This window comes from Ixodes scapularis, unplaced genomic scaffold (genome assembly GCF_016920785.2).
Source record: "Ixodes scapularis isolate PalLabHiFi unplaced genomic scaffold, ASM1692078v2 PGA_scaffold8__174_contigs__length_109621045, whole genome shotgun sequence".
Taxonomy (NCBI): domain Eukaryota; kingdom Metazoa; phylum Arthropoda; class Arachnida; order Ixodida; family Ixodidae; genus Ixodes; species Ixodes scapularis.
The window spans coordinates 10,870,089-10,888,616 of NW_024609883.1; the positions used below are offsets into that span (position 1 = coordinate 10,870,089).

Genomic DNA, 18,528 nt, shown 5'->3' on the forward strand with positions numbered 1-18,528 from the left:
ATTCCCCTCTGGAAAATCCATAAAAAGTTGTCCCCAAGTATGAGTGCCCATCCTCGATTTGGTAAGGAGGACCCAGTATTTGGCAGAGTAGCATCCTATACTTCTTTCATTTTCCTTTATGTCATACCTGCAAGCTTTTTTGGCACATTGACACTTGAGACCCACGTTGTTGTAAAGAGGCGATCTCCAAACTCCAGTCTAAAAACATGCTTTTTGTGTAAGGCTTGTCAAACTATGAGGCGCTGGAGAAAACCACCCTTTTACGTTGAAATCCTTTTTTCAAACTTCTCGTTCGTGTTCTGCCCATTGAAAAGGATGGAGCAAAGGCCTCAGCACGCACCTTGTATCGCTGTGTTGCAGCGTTCTTCCGCAGCATAAAGGCCATCTGCTATCATCGCCGTCATCATGACAGCAAACGCCGATTTTCCGAATGCAGTCTGCTAGCCAAAGTTTTATAGTTTTGTAATGAGCAGCCGCAGAGTGTCGCCGCGAAGTGGCGTAAACGCAGGCAGGGGATGTGGGTTAACATGCCCCCCAGTGATACATGCGCCGTCCGAAAAGGTAATTTGACATTCGTTGCCATGGTGACGGCGATGAAAGCAGACGGCCTTTATGCTGCAGAAGAGCTCTGCAGCGCAGCGATACGAGGTGCGTGCTGAGGCACTTCCCGCATGCTTTTTGATGGGCGGAACATGAAAAAAAAAATGACAGGAGGACACTCAAGACTACTTACGTGTAGGGAGGCAAAAGCATTAGTCTTACGGGAGAAATGTTTTCAAGTAATGTTTCTACACGTAATAAAGTTTAGGCCGACGTCCTAGAGATCGACGCCAAGCACGGCATCAACAACGGCATCTAGGATGACGTCCTAGTGGACATCGCCAAGAACGATGTTTAGGACGATCATAAGGAGAACATCGAGACCGACAGCTAGAGGAGGATACTAAAGGAGGCTGTGGTGTATTTGCCTGGCCGGCCATGTTTGCCTTCGGAAGCCGTCGTAGACGTAGACGCTGTTGCCAATGTCGAGGCTGTAGATGTACACGCGTTTGCCTCACAGCCCATGGCACGAAGCACACAACAAGCACAGGTGAAGTCCGAGGCGCACCTTTTGCACACGGCGCTCCAGCAGTGACATCACGCTCCCCCACTTGAGCGTGAGGGGCACGTGCTTGATGATCTATCTTTTTGGCCATCTCTCGGGCACAACAACGCTGCTTTTATGTAAGGTCGTCCTAGAGGTCTAAGACGGCCTCAAGGACGACGTCAGGGACAGCATTGTTCTTGAGCATACGATTGAGCAGCGCATGCCGCTCAATCTTTATTTTATGGCCTTATACGCAGCTTTTTCGCTCAATAGGACAAATAAGGCTTTTGCCGTAAAAGCGTTTGAAATAAGGACTTAACGCAGAAGGCTGGTTTTCTCCAGCGCCTCACAATTTGACGAGCCTTAACAAAAAGCGCGTCTTTTTGGCCATCCCGCGCCCTTTTTTTTTTTCTTCGTAGCAGGGGTCTAAAGTATCAAACTGACGCTTTTTTCAATCTTGGGGCCCGGCTACATCGTGAGGCATGACATATTCGAGTAAATAAAAAGATTGAGTGGATTTACCCAAATGCAACTCAACGGCCTACCTTTATCCGGGACTTCCGGACGCTATTGTGAGCTGGAACGACCTTCTGGAGAATATCGTCACCATCAGCGACCGCACCTTGTTTCGGAGCGTTATAACTAGTTGCCTTACTAACACCCACTCCCCTCTGTAATGCCTCTGGCCTTGAGGTTATTTGAAATAAATAAATAAAGTAGTAGTTTGAGCTAGTTGGCAATTCGACACAGCAAAACGGAACATTGAGGAAGAAAATGGGCAGGTCCCTTTCAAAATAAATCGGTTGGGAGTTGGCGCTCTTTCATCCTACATGTTTTCTCTCTTCCTCCATGATCTGTGGGCTGTTTTACCATGACGAGAAGGTGTGTCGTAAAAACGTGGCAATTCTGCACGAGACGGTTTGATCGATAGGTGGAGATGTCGCTGCCAATTTGTTTTAGTTGGCATAGACGCTTCCACACCTTGGGAATGTGCCGTTTCATTATTCTAGAGTGATTGTGTTTGGGGATTCATTGTCCATTCCAGCCCCGAGGTCAGGGCCTTCCTTAACGTGGACAAGAATCTGGGCGACAAGGAGACGCCGGAAGAGGAAGAGGTTCCAGGCGCCATTGCCGAAGCGCCGGTGAGGAGCCCTCCTTTTTTGGCGTCCGACGGAACGGGCCGCGAAGTTGTGTAATGAGGCTCGGAACAATGCCCTCGCTTTGCATAGAAGCTGAAGCACGCATTGGTTGTTCATTTCATATCCTGTTTGCGTTAGAAAATTTAGACGATTCTGGTGGCTCGTAATATTATTGTATGCGTCGTCAAATCGAAAAATGGTTCATATTTACTTTTGAGGTTAAACGCCATGTAGAATCTTCTGGCTGAAAGTTGTTGCATGTTAATGTGCTTGTATTACATTGTCCGAGGCGCACTTTCTAACATTAATTTTAACTAATTTGAATTTTAGGCTTTTTCCTTAGGTGAAGCACCACTAGCTGTCAATCCTAGATATACCGTAATATCTCGAGAGATTCCCCGCCCGCGAAAGAAAACCCTCTCTTATTTTGGGACAATTTGCTATTTTTTTCAATAACACCAAACGATAGCCCACTTCTAGTAATTGCAGGGCCTTGGGCCATCGTGATCTCGTCAGCAATGGTGTTACTTAGCCACGACTGGAAATAAAGCAACATTAATGACTGGGAAGTGCTGTAGTCTTTGGTTCATCGCCTTTCCCTGCGATTACAAGTTTCGAAGGTCACAAAATCTTAAAACTAGCATTTTTCTTAACTTTTTTGATCGGTATTTCTAGTACCGCTAGAGTTTCTTTTTATCTAAGCTGACTTGACATTTCCGAAGGATTTGTGTATTAAACCATCGGAAGTTTTGTCGTAGATGAGTGTATTCGTACTGCCTGTAGTTTATACATAAATTCCATTGCCAGGACACAAAATACAGAAATTCAGCTGGAAAAAAAATTTAAAGGAGCATGCCCTTTCACAGCGGAGCTGTTAAGGGCTAGTTTCCCCAGGATCATGTCCGTCCACACAGAAATGTCGACATAACACTCTGGTTGCCGCTGTCACTCATAGATGGCGGTAGCTGTCCAGAGTGTTGTGTTTGTCAGTTGTTTGCTTGCTGCCGCCACTCAGAGATTGCGGCAACCTTTCGAGCCTTTCCACTCTGGCTTGCCGACTTGCGACCGGCCGTTACTTCATTCCCACCATAGTACAGCTTTGCTGGTCTTCCTTCTTCACCAGAGGGGAAAGGCTGAAAGTTTTTTGCTTTTTTTCTGCAACATTTGGCTATGGCATGCATTTCGGAGCATCAAGGATCAGTACTATACCTTCTAAAATTTCTCAGCTGTTCCGAGCAATGCATTCCACGATGTTCCTTTGAACGTGCCAGTCACGTCAGACATAACCTTCCTGGGGGAAACGCTTACGAAGACTGCTCCGCTTATTCGCAGGTGGATCTCGGATGCACAGAGAAGCCACAGTGAGTATCTGTCGACCAACTCTGGAGAAAGGAACGATTAAACTGCGGCACGGGGACCGTAGCCTCACGGGTTTCTTCTTCTGCTTTGCAGTGCCACGCCCGGAGACTTTGAGTTCCTCAAGGTGATCGGCAAGGGCAGCTTTGGAAGGGTCATGCTGGCCAGGCACAAAGTGGAGCGGAAACTCTACGCCGTCAAGGTGAGGTTCCTTCGTAGTCTTTGCCCATACCTGCCCCCTTTACTCCTTTCTCTCTCCCCCTCCCAATGGGGAAAATAGGGACGTCAAAAGTTGCAGAAACCTCTACTTGCGAAGCTTTGTGCGCGTTTTGGGCACTGGCCATTACGCTCTAAAAAGTGAGCCGTGCACGGCGACCGTCAAGCTCTGGAAGAATAGCGTTCACACTATTGATGTCTTTGTGTCACAGGGTCACAATTCGCTCACCGTCGTGGCTGTAGCGTAATGCAACGCAAAATCAAACTGCACTACGGTTATTGATGGGCAGTTTTAGGATAGTGAGACCCCAGGCTACCGCACGGTGCAGCATTGCAACCGAAAGCTTGCGCTGCGCCTTTGAAGCACACTTTGCAGCGCACGCCAGGAGCGTTGCTGTACTCACGGTAGCCTGCAATAACGCTACGCTAAAACCGCCTATTCACGTCATCAGCGTGTTTAGCAGGGGTGGAAGCGCTGCGCCAATTGCGCCACCCTGCGCCAATTCACTTTCCTGCGCCAGCCTGCTCCAAAACGCCAATTTCAACTTTGTTTTTTTTTTTTGTGTTTTCTCTAAATTTAGCGGAAAACGGTTGGCCACGGGCCACCATGTGGTGTGTACTTTTGCTTAGGTGTCACTGCGGGTGACTTGTACCAACTCGACTGGGGCTCCGAACCATGTCTAACCTCAGGGCGAGGCGCCGATTTTAGTTCATCGAGAGTGCGATGTCGTTTTTTACTACAAAGAGCTTGATATACGAACAGATCGGTTTGGTTTCGGGCATAGTTGGTTGGCGCGGTTGGAGCGCGCATGCAGTTGCCCGTGGTCCCGATTTGCCGTGATCGTGGGAGTTGGTGCCTCGGCACCGGTGGGCTACCTTGGCCATTAACATGAGCAGAAGTAAGTGGTCTTTACTAGCTTTACCTGTTATTTGGTAGCCTACCATATTTGGACGCTTAGCCGTGAAGAACCGCGAGCACAGGCACATCCGTTCTCGAGCTCAATTTGTCTTATCAAAACGAAACCAAAACTATCATTGTGTGCGCGAATGTGCACGCTGTCGTGTGTTGTCTCCCGCCGTCAAACCACTGGCGAAAACAATACCCGCGATCTTAAGCGAGTTGGTTAATTGGCAGTGCTACACACTTTTTTGTTTCTTTCCTTTAGCGTGGAGGAGTGGGGGTGACATCAGAAATGCCGTACAACACTCCCGCGCTGCCGATTCCTGTCAAGAACGTACCTTAACTTGCTATAGCCACCCTACTCGTATAAGTTTCGGGTATAGGTGTATCTGGTTGGGGGGGGGGGGGAAGGGGGGGGGGTTGGGTAGGGTAGGGTAGAGAGAAGTTGGTGGGCTTTTTGTCACATAAGAAGGCTGCCTGCCCCGCAGGGATCAGCGCCTGATCAGCTACATCTCATTTTCAGTCTCGTTCAAACTGTCTTCTCTTAAAGCACTTCTACTGAGTGCACAAGAACTCATAAGCAAGGGTGAGGCAGTTAAGGACATGGACAAGGTGGGGAGTGGACACCTCTTGCTAAGAGATGTGAACTCTAAACTGCCCAAAGTACTCGAGCGCATAAAAGAAATTGACTCTGCTCTTCAAACTGTGAAAAAAAAGGTGAACTTCAGTTGTTTCTAAATTACACAGATTCAGCTTAGTCACAACCCCTTTTTTTTGAACATGGAGCCTGTGGGCTCTTCTAGTCAGTGTTTATGCTGCATATGTATTAGTGGCTGTGATATCTTTAAGACAATATATTTTTCCATCCAAAGTAATGTAGATATAGCTTTGTATGTTAACTTGGGTGTAGGGATTACTGTATTTTATGAACAGGGATTAAGAACATTTGTATTTAATGAAAACAGGTCAGCAAGGACTGCTTTATTCTGAGACATGTTGTGATACCTTAATTTTTTTATGGAGACACGCAATGCACAGCATTTTATGGAGTACATAAGGTTGCGTTGCTCTTCTAGTCGATGCTTAAAGCTGCATATGTACGAGTGACTGTGGTAGTCTAAAGATATAAAATACACATTTTATTTTGCATCTGAATTTTTGTCAAATGTCAGTAGCCTTGTATTTTGTTACTAAACTTGATATAGGGCTTTTTAAGTAGTGATTGAACATGTGTATTCTTTATTAAACAAAAACTGTAGTCAGCGAAGGTAGTTTATCTGACACCTCGCAGTGGTTTAGTTTTCTGGATACATGTTTACAATTGGTCTATTAAGTAGACGGTTTTGTAGTGGCGTGACTCAAGCTAGGCTTTTATTGTCGGGGCCTCCCATATAAAGTCTATCATGACTCTGCCTGCTGCCGGAATGGTTCTCAAAGCCTTTCCTTTGCATAAATTGCCAATATTCCATATTTCAATGCAATAGAAATAGAAAGGTGTGTATGTATGTTGCTTGAAAATTATTCTGGGATGTGCATGCATATATTTTTGCTACATTTTCACATTTAGAAACAGGAAATCACTTTTAGACATTTGTTTGACCTCCGTGACCTGCTGCAAAACCTACTTCGACGGCTCCAAAACTTACTTTTGCTGCTCCCGAGCTGCTCTAAAGCGAGCGTTTTACTGCTCCAAAACTGCTCCAAAGTGGGACTTTTGCTGCTCCCAGCCCTGATACAAAAGGCTCTAGCCCGCTTCCACCCCTGGTTTAAGGATTTTATTTATTGCTACGTCGAAAATGAATATTTTAAATACCATACTTTTATGTACTGTGTATATGCAGCATTGCGATTCGCCTCACCAAAAGTGCCCGTTCTAAGCCCTTGTTTGGAACAGCTGGCTATCTCGGAGGCGCTTGAAATGCTTTGAGCATTTCTTTTTTGGCCTTTATTATTACCTGAGAGCAAATATGCATATTCTGTCTTTCGAAAGTGCTTGGAGCAATTGGTCAGGTTTCTTGTAACGGCCTTGAAACGCAAACCCATTGCCGATGTCTATTGCTCGACATGCCTTTGCGGGACCAGTTTTCTCCTACTTAGGGCAAAAAATACATTTTTCGTAGACCGGTCGTGAGAGCCCTACACAATACTAGCGGGAACGTTTGCCGTCACGTTGAGCACAGATCGAGCCGATGACCGCGAGGCCAGAAATCCGCAGCACATGCGACGTACGAAAAATCTCTAACGAAGTTAGGCATCCCGGTCCCTTCGTGCAACGCTGTTGCGAGGCGGAACGCAAAAGTTCCCATTTTAACGCGCTCACATTTTTTGTTAAAACTGCCTCACGTACAAACATGCGGACCAGAACCTTGCGGTAATAGCAGCAGCAAGGGACCAAAGCTGACAGTCTCTGCCACAACCTCCGCTCTGCCGTCGCCGTGCCCACCCTTCTGGTTTTTTGTTCATCTGCAAGAGGGCAGGAATTGCGAATACGAGCGATATGTAGGGAATGTCTCTCACATGATTTTGGGAAGAGCTGTAGCTTCATTGGTTCTTTGTACTGCAGGCACATGCAAGGCCTTGAAAAGTGTTTCAGTCTGACAGAGTAAGACCCTTTAGCGTGCAGTTCTCGTGCCAGTACGTTTCGCTGCTGTACCCACCGCAGAATGCATTGCTCAATAATTAAAGCTCCCTGGCTAACTCCAGGAACTGACAATGCCTCGTTGGCAGTGGCATGTTGCATTGGCGGCTTGCCGTTCAGAGTAGGCAACCGGGACTCTGTCACGCTGCTGCGGCAATAATAATATAGAAATGTGAAAGCCAGAGCACCAATTTTGTGCACTCCGAACATTGCCACAGAAAGTGCGCTTGGTTTGCCGTCTTCTCGCCTTCCCTCGTGAGCCTCTGGCGGCTCAAAAGGAATCGTCTGCTCCTGGTTCCGTGCAGGTGCTGCAGAAGAAGATGATCCTGAAGCGCAACGAGCGCAACCACATTATGTCCGAGCGCAACGTGCTGCTGAAGAACCTGCACCACCCGTTCCTGGTGGGCCTCCACTTCTCCTTCCAGACGTCGGACAAGCTCTACTTCGTCCTCGACTACGTCAACGGGGGCGAGGTGAGTCGCCTCGTGAGCCACGGAACGCGAGCGTCTCGCTTTGCAGCACGGCTGCCCCGAGACGCGAAGGAGCGGCCTTCTGCGCAGTGTTGCGTTTGGAGCATGGCGGCTGGAATGCGTCTCAGACTGGCGCGTATACCTCGGTTTACCTCAATAAAATATGGCGCCTCGATTTCCGCTTGACGACGTCTTAAGAGCGTCATGGATGTGGAAGATGCCAATTCCAATGGACGGTGCTCTTCAATTTTGCTGGTCGACGAAAACTTTGGCAACCAAGAGTCGGGATGCCGCTGCGACAACGGCAACACTGGCATCTTCTCGTGCTTTTTGTTTCCAAGAACTTTTGCACCCGACCGTCAGGACTGCGGCGTCCGAGGGCGTGACGCTCCGGCTTTTGCGACATCCTTGTGTCCCCTTTGGGACCGCTTTTGAGGCGTGGGCGGGACGGGACGCTAGACGCGCCAGCCAAAGGCGCGTCCCGGGCGCCACAGTTTGGCTCTAGGGTTTCGTTAGAGCGTGCCTCATAAAAGGGTGTAGCGCAAAAGTGCAGCGTGTAATTTCCCATCTAACTTTAGCGGGGAAATTGAATTGGTGTCTGATTGCGCATCAATTCACATTTTACTTACCGAGTTTAGTGAGGAAACGTGTGCGGCCACGTTTTGGGCTGAATTCCAAGGAAGGAGGAACACTGCTTAGAATTGATGAATGAAAATGCAACGAGCATAAAACAAACTCCACCTTGCATTCTATAAGATAAACTTTGTAAGCTACCCTAGTTCTGAAAAAAAAAAAAAAAAAAAAATTAATCTGAGCGTAGGAATGTGAGAACCTGCAAATGCAACTCAAACAGTAAGTTCCCAAATAGTTTCATTCATAAATCAATGTCTTGGTGCAATATATTGCTTGGCCTAGTCAATAGCGAGCCGGGCTCGCAACCGAAGGGTTGTGCATTCGAATCCCGCCCAAGATTCTTCAAACCTTTTCTTTAAGGGGGGACACTACCCAAAAAAGTGAATTTTTGAACCACTTGTCCGATTTAAATTATATTTACAGGGCTTGTTTCTGTTGATGTTGAGAACCGTTCTGCCAATTTTTGTTAACCTGGGTGAAGTACAAAAAAAATTGCAAACGTTCAAATACGAAAGTGGGCGTGTCTGCATAGGAAAACTATCGTTTTGAAATTACTTATAAATTTGTTGTTTTCATGTGTTACATTGCATTAGGACAGTTCAGAGCAGATAACTATGGAGCTATATTTCTATGTTATACCATCTTTCATGACAAAAAAGCCACATAAACACAAATACAGTTTTTTTAGATTTCCATCCTTTGTCCAAACTTTTGGTTCTCGAGCATGAAAAATGACAAAAATAAAAAATACAAACTCATAGTTATCTTCCACTTAAAATTTCACCCCAGAAAAACTCGTAAAAATGAATCCAAGTTTCGTAATAAAAAAAATATAGTTTTCCTAAACTGAAATTTATTCCAAAAAGTGGAATGGAGAAAAATGCGTTCAAAGTGCTCGAACCTCTACCTTTTCTTTAGCATCGGTGGACCGAAAATAATTTATAAAAAATTAACTATGCAGTATAAACTAATGAAACTTTCTGGGAATACTCTCTAGACGTTGGTGGATGTAAATATGACATTTTTCAAGATCAACTTTTTTTTGCAGAAATTGTTTTTTCTGGGTAGTGTCCCCCTTTAAGGCAAATGAATTACTTTATGAAGTGAAATCATTTGAGACATGGGGCAACTTTTAATTCGCATTACATGTCATGTTTTATTCACTTTCATTCCACACGTGACGTCTCATTTCATGCGACGTCACGTGTGGAATGTGGAATTCAATCTTGAGAAACATTAAAAGTCTGAACCAGAAGAGCCAGCGCTCCAATTGCCAAGAACTCCAAAGCAGCCAACTTGCAAAGCGATCATCTCGCACGTATCAATAAATAGCCCAGCAAGGCAAAATACGTTCCAATAATGTTTATAGCTCTCCAAAGACGCAGCTAGTAACAACATCTTCCGCTCTGCGCGTGATTTCACATTTAAGTTGGCACTTTGACATACGTAACCGCCGCCGTACCATCAAAAGGTTAATTTAAGCAGACTAATAGAGTTAGTGGCTGGGCTAGTCAGTAAATATTGGTAACAGTAGAAAACGGGGCAAAAAAAGACACAAGGACAATTAGACGAAAGAAGTGGTTAAGGGGTCTCAATGACAGCAACCCCTTTTGAGACCGGTCGTGTCATATCACTGCAACCACGGCAATTCGTCCAGGCCAGGCAGTGCAAGATGCTTCGAAGCCCGCGATTCTTGATCGGGCACTAGGTGCAGATGACTACCATCGTGATGACTCGTATTAGACATTTCTTTTTTGTTAAGGGTGTATTCAGAGGGCACCTGTGATCTCTCTTGCAGTTGTTCTTCCACCTGCAGAAGGAGAGGTACTTTGCAGAACCCAGGGCGCGCTTCTATGCGGCCGAGATCACCTGCGCACTCTCCTATCTGCATTCCCAAGGGACCATGTACAGGTAAGCGTCCACGTCAAGGCGCCTTGTCCTGCGGCTTCCTTTGCGCCGTGACTAGAGCCACGCCGTGACTAGGCGCCGTGACTAGAGCCACCAAATAGCCACGCATAGTGTAGCAGCACTCTGTTCCCAGACTCCGTTGCGGCAGCCGCCATTTTGGGGCCTGTAGTGCGGAATGGGCGCGATTGACGATCGCGACACTTCGAGAAACTCGACTTCCCAAGCTTGCGATACGATGTCGGAAAGCTCGGGCAATACAATTTTGTGAACTGTCGTCGTGAACTATTTTAACAACTCCGGAGGAGGAAAAACTTGCGGGGGAATGAGAGGAAAAACTTTTTCCTGCAATTTCAGGTGAAGCTTAATTGGCAACCATAATTTTAAGCACCAAGATGGCTCGGGTGTCGTTATTCTGGGGGGGATCGGTGGCCGAGTGGGCTTAAGCGCACACCCAGCTCAACGCGCGTGGAGCGAATACTCGCACTGCAGAACCCAGAGATCCTGGGTTCGAGCCCCACCCCTGCCCGTTTCGATCTGGATGAGCATCGTACCGGCGTGCAGTCGTGTATCACTACTGCGTGGTGCACGTTAAAGACCCCAGGTTAGCAGTCGTACTGCACTGGCAAAATTGCTCATCTACAGTGTAAACCAGTGTCGCCTCATCCTGGCAGACCGACCTTACGCTGTATAAATCACTAAACGTCCAATTTGACTTTTTGATTTGTGTCGTTACTCTAAAACCCTAGGCGTGACTTTTGCTTTTTGGCTATCGTCCCTGCCTAACAATTGTACGTGAAAAATCTGACGGCAAAACAAAACTTCCAGCCATCCTACCGAAAGTTTTTTTGTTCTCTATCTTGAGGATGATCAGGTTTTTACCGATCCTCCTTTTATGAGTGAGCCACAAATGTTTCACTGGAGGGTCATGTTTTTGGTTCGCTATATTGAGTGTTTGATACAGAAAACAACGCTCCTATACTATTACGGGATATCAACAAAAAAAATTTACAGGGTTTTTTTTACCGCAAAAATAAACTAGGCATCGCCGAACGCTCATTCTGCGCCCAAAGGTAGCGCTAGAGGTCACATTTAGATGCCAAAGTTTTAGCCCAATCCGATACCTTATTCAAAAGTTATAAGTGATTTTCTGAAAATTTCAATGGGAAAATGGAGCCCATTTTTGCCCATTTTCGGTTTCTGGTGCCATAGAGCCCCATGCATTCGAAAACTCCGTCGGCTACCATTTTCCCATTGAAATTTTCAGAAAATCACTTATAACTTTTGAATAAGTTATCGGATCGGGCTGAAACTTTGGCATCTTGTTGTGACCCCTAGCGCTACCTTTGAGAGGAGAATGAGGGTTCGGCGATGCCTAGTTTATTTTTGCAGTAAAAAAAAAAAATGTGTAAATATTTTTTTGTGACACCCTGTACTTGTGATTTTCGAGGGAATGTTTGGACTGTTCGATGTAAACAATAATTCGAAATACCCGGGTGTGATATAACTGGGCTGGACTGCATATCTAGTACTTCAGAGTGCTTTTATTTTAACATACCTACAGAGCTGATTAACCTTCGCAATTGGTGTTATGTTCGAGATAAATAGATAACATAAATAAATAGTATAGACCACTTACAACGTAACCGCTTATAGTGCAGGACCGGGTATAACGCGGTTTTTTTAAACCACCGGTTCGCCTCCCATAGAACTCCATGTAATTGACCTTTTTCAGAGAATTTTGTGCGCATGCCCGAACTTGAGGAGAGAGTAGGAAAGGGAAAGGCGCCATCTTTGCGGGCTCTCGTCGTACGCCGCCTGGCTTCGCTCGCATCGCTAGGCGCGTCTGTCCGGCACTGTCGCGATGCCTCACCGCTGCTCGGCTGTTGGATGTACAAACATAAAAAAAAAAAACCACGCCGAACGTGAGCTTCTTTAGATTCCCGAAAGCTATCGCGCACCTCAAGAAGAAAGAAAAATGGATTCAAGCGCTGCGACGCCAGAACTCTGACGGGACGACATGGCAGTCATATGCGAACTCGCGTGTTTGCAGTGTCCACATCATTGGAGGTTAGTTCAATCATATTTGTTTGAACTCAGGAGATACCCGTTATACTCCGTGCAGGCTAGCCATTCCCGACACCTGTCTCCGCACCGAGTTTGCTTGCACGGTATAGCAGGGCAGCAAAGAGGCGGGACGCCAAGCCGTTGTCACGAAAAACAAACCTTTACACTCTCGCATAGTGTAAGAGCAGGTCAGCTATGTGCTGGCATGTTCCGCTCAACCTGCAAAATTTATATTTACGCTTGAAACTCATTAAAATATTGAATAAAAAAATGTCCTACTACAGAATTTTATATCAACACGTCATCTAGTTCTATAAGTAGATCGATGACATAGCCTGGCCCTTTTTAGTTGCATGCTGAAGTACCACGAAAAAGACGAAGACGACAAATCTTTTTTTTTGTTTTTTTAGATAACTTATTCCGTCACGCATAAAATATGATCAAAGGACTGGCACATACGGATCTCAATACAAATGCGCCGAAAGGATAGCGACTATGGGGCTCATGCCTTAAAAATATTGACACATCTTGCAATCCTTAAGACACATTATTACATCGCCACGGGTTTTACCGGAGAAATAAACTAACCCTGGGCAACGCAGTCGCAAGATGCTTGAGCGATATCGGCGCTCTTGGAAAGCGATATCAGTTGCCTGTAATGTCCCGGTTTGATAGACGGTGCGGTGCACACGTGCTCCTTACAAGGTGAACGGTCTGGTAGGGATCAAAGTTGTTCATCATGACCTTCTTGGCGTACGCTTCTTCTTTGAAGGCCCATCCCTTCCGGAGTTGTCTGCAGTATTTCGCGAAGTACCGATCGACGCACGCTGTGTTGACGACCAGTACCGATGGAGCATCGGCACTACATCCCTCTTCAAAAGCGTACAGACGGATAAAGTCGGCAGTGTCGAAGACGGTTGCTTTACTCGATCCTCCGGGATCGTCATCAGCCATTTCTAGAGAACGACAGCCTTAAAACAGCGAGAAAAACTTTTCACAACGAACGTCCCAAGACGATCGCGTCGAGGAAGCGGACGGGTTGACGGGAGGACGGACTGAGCCCGCAAACGTTTTGAATTATCTCCGCGAGGGTGCGCCACGGTCGCTTCAACGAACTCTGAAAAAGGTCAATTACATACCGCTTAAAACGCAGGCGCGCGAAGGGAAATACCGGTTATAGTGCGGTTTCTGGCACAGCCCGCCGACCGCGCCGACGACCGGAGCAGCGAGCACGCTTGCCTGTGCGACACTAGATAACGGCGCTGACGGCGCGAGCCGCAAGCGTTGCGCAAGCGGCACTCGCGGGGCAAGGAGGGTGCTCGAAGAAGCGGGAGAAACGAAGAGAGAGGCTTCAGTTGCCCTAGCGACGGAGGGACGCACGCACGTGTCGTTCCCGTGCGTGCGTCCCTCCGCTGTGTTGGAAACCAACAACCGCAACGGCAGACCAATAGCAGGTCGAGGAGAAGTGTTCGCGCGCGTTGCATGCCCGTCGCGGGCCGGCTGCTTCTATCCGCGAACATGGCGTCGGTTGTGATCAACGTTGTGATCGTCGTCGTAGACGGCGTTCATCTCATCGTTCCGCGTAAAAGCGCTATCCTTGACTGTGCATTTTCGTTGTGTGTCGCAATGATAACCCAGCGCGTACTGGAAGGGAAGATCCACCGACTCGAGCGGCGATGTCGTGGCGGCGCTCTCAAGACGGCAGAAACGCCCGTGTCGTCGTGTTTGTTTACTTCGACTACAGTGGTGATTTCTAAGCATTTGTGTCCTCGAACATCGCCCGGATTTCTTATTTGGCGCATTTCATGCGTGTGCTCAAGTTCAAGGTATTACTGGCGCGTACCGTGTGAGGGATGCGAATTTTCACGCGTTTTCATCTCTGGAGAAAAGTGATTAGGGTTAGCAATCCTGAACGCTCGCAACATCCGTCCGCAACCCGCGACGCCGCTAAGAGGCTGCGCCGCTGCGCCAGGCAAAAGCCGCTCATTTCTTTCGTAATGTGCGACACACATGAGAGAGAAGTGTACTAGTCTGGTGAAATAAAGACTTTACTCAAACTAAGCTTCATTTTTCATCTAACATAAAATAAATTCTTTTACGAAGTTAAGTTGTCACATGGCATGTATTTTGGCCTGAAAAATTGATGTTTCGGTTATAACGCGGTACCGCTTATAGTGCGGATTTTCGCGACTCCCGCGACATACGTTATATGCGGTCTACACTATGTGCAGGCATAATAATCGTACCAGCCTTTGTAGTGTCTGATTGATTATTGTTGCCCCAATCTACTGTACGTCTCCGTATGTTGCAATTCTGCTGCCTAATATCTTAGTGATAGAAGCAATTGTTTTATGACTTTATCCAAAGGGCTAAGGGTTTCCTCTCAGCATCAGACGTCAGTTAGCTTCTTGACAGCGCGGCTCACAGTCATTTTGTGAGGTGCAAAGTGGCTGACATAATATCTGCTGGCAACTAAGGGCACAGCCTTCAAAATCTTAAAACACTATTTCCTCTTGATTCGGGCAACTTATAGGTAAAAGTTTGATATCTGACCATGGGCGCTGGTTGTTTTAGCAGCGTTCATTCAATTATGCGCAGTGATAAGCCCAAAAGAATGATCTCTAGTGATCCTTTACTTTCTCTGCTCTTTGTTAAGTAGAATTGGTGCTCAAAGGTACCAGGAAAAGCTGTTTCACCTATTGGAAAGTTTCGCCTGCCGAAAGGCGAGAAAAGTGCTTTGAATACTCTGACAGCGCAAAGTTAAACTATGTTTGGAGCTCCGTACAAAATAGATTTGACTCTATTTTCCTTCAGAGTTTGAGGTGCGGCAGCGGGCCAGGTGTCGTAATTCGTGCGCTCACTTTATCCGTTGGGTATTTGGCAGCTTGAAGCAGGCTGCAACATCCGTTACTTCCCATATTTAGAAAATTTTTTTCTCTTTGTTTTCTCATAGGGATCTGAAACCAGAAAACATTCTACTCGATGCACAGGTGAGCCACTTGAGCCGACATGCTAGTTGTTGGAGAGGCACTGGCACGTCCTCCTGGTGGATTTCAACGGTAGTTGTTGAGCCGGTTCACTTTCATTGCACAGTGAATTGTAAGCATTACAAGTTTTTTTTGCATAAATATGGTGCATTCACAGAGACCTACACTTTTTTATAGCCGAGAAAGATTCTTGACCTAAAGACCGACATAAAAACAAAATTTCAACGCAAGTTTTTTTTTTTTTTTTTACTGTGGTGGTTTAAATGTGACGAGGTAAAAGGAAATAAAAACTGGCATAAGCCAAAACCAAATTTGGCATTAAAAATGTCCCAATCCTAATATTCGCTGAGATGATACCAGAAAAGTGATAGTAGTGCAAATAAAATAGCCGATTCGGTATTTCTAAAAAATAATTTGCGCACCACTTGCAGTACTGTTGGGCCAATATCTGTGCTTCTTTTCTGGACCTGGTCTATTGGCAATTAGTTGCGTATTAATTTGACTTGCTCACTTTCCAACTGTTTGTTCCTAGGGTCACGTTGTCCTGACTGACTTTGGCCTCTGCAAGGAAGGCCTCAGGGAGCAGGACACAACAAGCACATTTTGTGGGACGCCGGAGGTCAGTTTCATCCTTTCACGTTTAACCAGTACCGTCTCAGCTCATTATAACAGACCTTGATTTTGACCAAGATTTTGGTCTGTTGTAAAAGGGGATTATGTGTTGTGCAGATATGAAGTTGAGTCAATGGTATGTAGAGGAAAACCAACCGAACTTCACAAGTCAATATGTTATATCTAAACGTTTGTTCTAACCAGGTCTGTTGTAATGAGCTTGGACTGTAGAACCTCGGGGTGCCTTCTGCGAGTAAGAAACTCCTCTTTGCGTCCTCTTCTCTCAACTTACAAAGACACCAAAAGGGAGCAAGAGAAAGAAGGAAAGAAGTAAAATGGAAGTGTGTAGATGTGCACTCCAGAATCCAAAAAGTTGTTTCGAAGCGTGTAAAGTTTTCTTTTAGGCTTGAGCAAATAGTGCTCGTTTAGCCTAAAGCAAGTGGAAGCCAATATAGTGATTGATTTTAAATACCTTGTTTCTAAGCGAATACTTTGAATAGTTTTGCGTAAAAAAAGGCTTATTGCAGCGATAATGCATTGATTCAATCGTCTAATTGCACCAGCCTTTTAAAGCTCTGGAGCTTCTCATGCAAAAACACTGGCTGTTTGACGTGTACTGTTTTCTTTTGTGTCCTCCAAGTATTTGCTGTTCTCATTTGCTGTTTCTTCATGCTGATCGTTTTGTATCGTCTCTTCCACCGCATTTGGGAGGAGAGTATGAGCTCATTTCTCCTCAGCTTTGTCAGTGTAGCGGGCATCTTTGCATCTGGAGGCTGGAGGGTAAGACGTCTTGAAGTTAGGAAACCTTGCCCTCCTGCTCCGTTAAGTGCTCGAGACAGTCCATGCTGTTCCATCAGACGGAGCTGAATGTTGAGCGAGAACGAGGCCGGCGCATTGCTACGGGGAAATTACACGCGAGAGCGTCGGATAGCTGTCCCCGGGCAATTTGGTTGTGGCGTGGCCAACCGTTTGCGAGACCCACACTGCTGCATTTACAAGCTTCCACTAGCTTGTGTTGACATTGTGCACAGCTTCGAAAAGATTCAAGTGCACAGTCCTCCGAATATCAAGCAGACCTCCTTCTGTCGTTGCATTCTTTTGTGTCGACCACTGGTCGCCAGTGCAAAGCGGCATAACTCGCGCACCGATGCAATTCTTTCTTACAATGCCTGAATCACCAATGAGCACGAATTCGGAACTCCAAGCGAAATGAAGCTAGCGGAACCATGGGAATTGAATGCAGCAAAGGAATCTGTGCCAGAGAAAGACATTGTAAAATGAATGAGCTGCTGTGAAAGACCAGACTTGTTTCGAGCCTGGTCTGAGGTCATTTCTGTCGGGGCAAGAAACGCGCACATAGACGCAAAAAGGTGAAGAAGATGGGGGAGCGGAGCAGAAGAAAGAGGGTGGTTCGATGCTCTCCATTGGTTGTATGGGGTGGTAGTTCTCCGACATACAAGGGTCGTTAAAGGTTGATTGGGACTTTTATTCATGAAAAATCGCCGAACAAGTGCAGCGTGACGAAACTTACGGAGAGCATTAATGTTAGCCTTCGCGAATATCCCGCGCCCTGAATGGCAAATTAAATGCATGCGCGATAGTTTTAACTATCGTGGTGGCGTCTAAAATGTCTGAAGCTTTAAAGCAGAGGTGCATAATAAAATTTCTGGTAAAGAAGAACATTTAACCAGCTGAAATTTTAAGAACTTTGAAAGCACAATATGGAGGACAAATGATGGCACAAACGAGATTTTATGAATGTTGTCAACAGTTTGCCAAAGAATGAACCTCATGGATACGTTCATCTGGCCCTGGTCTTGCAGTCTGGTTCTTTCGAGACCTAGAGAATTGAGAATCTGACAAAACAAGGGCAGCAGTGCCTGGACATGCCTGACAAGTACTTAGAAAAACTTCAGGGATGTCAAATCTTCATCTCTGTAAGAATAAAAGTCCCAGTCAACATTGCATGTCCTGTCAGCAACATCATTGGATGAGAAATGAAAAGGCATATGGGACTAGCATTCGTGGTCATAAGTGCTGGGAGAAGACATCGGTGTGGTTCAACTTTGCATTGACAATCGTTTAACTTCCATTTTTATTACGCGGCTAAGGGGTGCAGGAACCCCTTAGTAAGGCAGACGTCCCATTTTCCTGTTTGCTGTGAACTGTTCCTATACTCTGTTATATCTTATAATTAGGGTGTGTACTTTCCGGTGTTTATTTGTGAGAAAAATCGGCGGATGTTTTTCGGTGTTTATTTATTTTCAAAACAGCGGTGTATTTCGGAGGAACGTCTCACGACGAGGCTAAAATCGGTGATTATCGGTGAAAAAAAAGCGATTGATCACACACAAAGATTTCTAATTTTATTCACATATAGTTCATACACTTCTTCTCTAGGAAGCAACTATTTCTCACACTTGGTTATTATAGTAGATGCAAGCATACTTTCATGCTTGCATCTACACGCAAGGAACGTGCTGCCGTCATGGCAGCACGTTCCTTGTGGTTCGCAAC

At 46.0% G+C, this 18,528-nt stretch overlaps 1 protein-coding gene across 3 annotated transcripts in view; it reads left to right on the top strand.

Moving 5' to 3' along the window:
* LOC8029345 (serine/threonine-protein kinase Sgk1) overlaps nucleotides 1-18,528 on the top strand; it is a 42,224-nt gene that overhangs the window by 8,642 nt on the left and 15,054 nt on the right. For all 3 annotated transcript variants that reach the window (XM_040499867.2, XM_040499868.2, XM_029982742.4), the window contains 7 exons: nucleotides 2,133-2,229; nucleotides 3,559-3,587; nucleotides 3,679-3,784; nucleotides 7,643-7,810; nucleotides 10,239-10,351; nucleotides 15,366-15,402; nucleotides 15,932-16,018. In XM_040499867.2, the coding sequence (XP_040355801.1) occupies nucleotides 2,133-2,229; nucleotides 3,559-3,587; nucleotides 3,679-3,784; nucleotides 7,643-7,810; nucleotides 10,239-10,351; nucleotides 15,366-15,402; nucleotides 15,932-16,018 (637 nt within the window). The remainder of the gene's footprint in view (nucleotides 1-2,132; nucleotides 2,230-3,558; nucleotides 3,588-3,678; nucleotides 3,785-7,642; nucleotides 7,811-10,238; nucleotides 10,352-15,365; nucleotides 15,403-15,931; nucleotides 16,019-18,528) is intronic.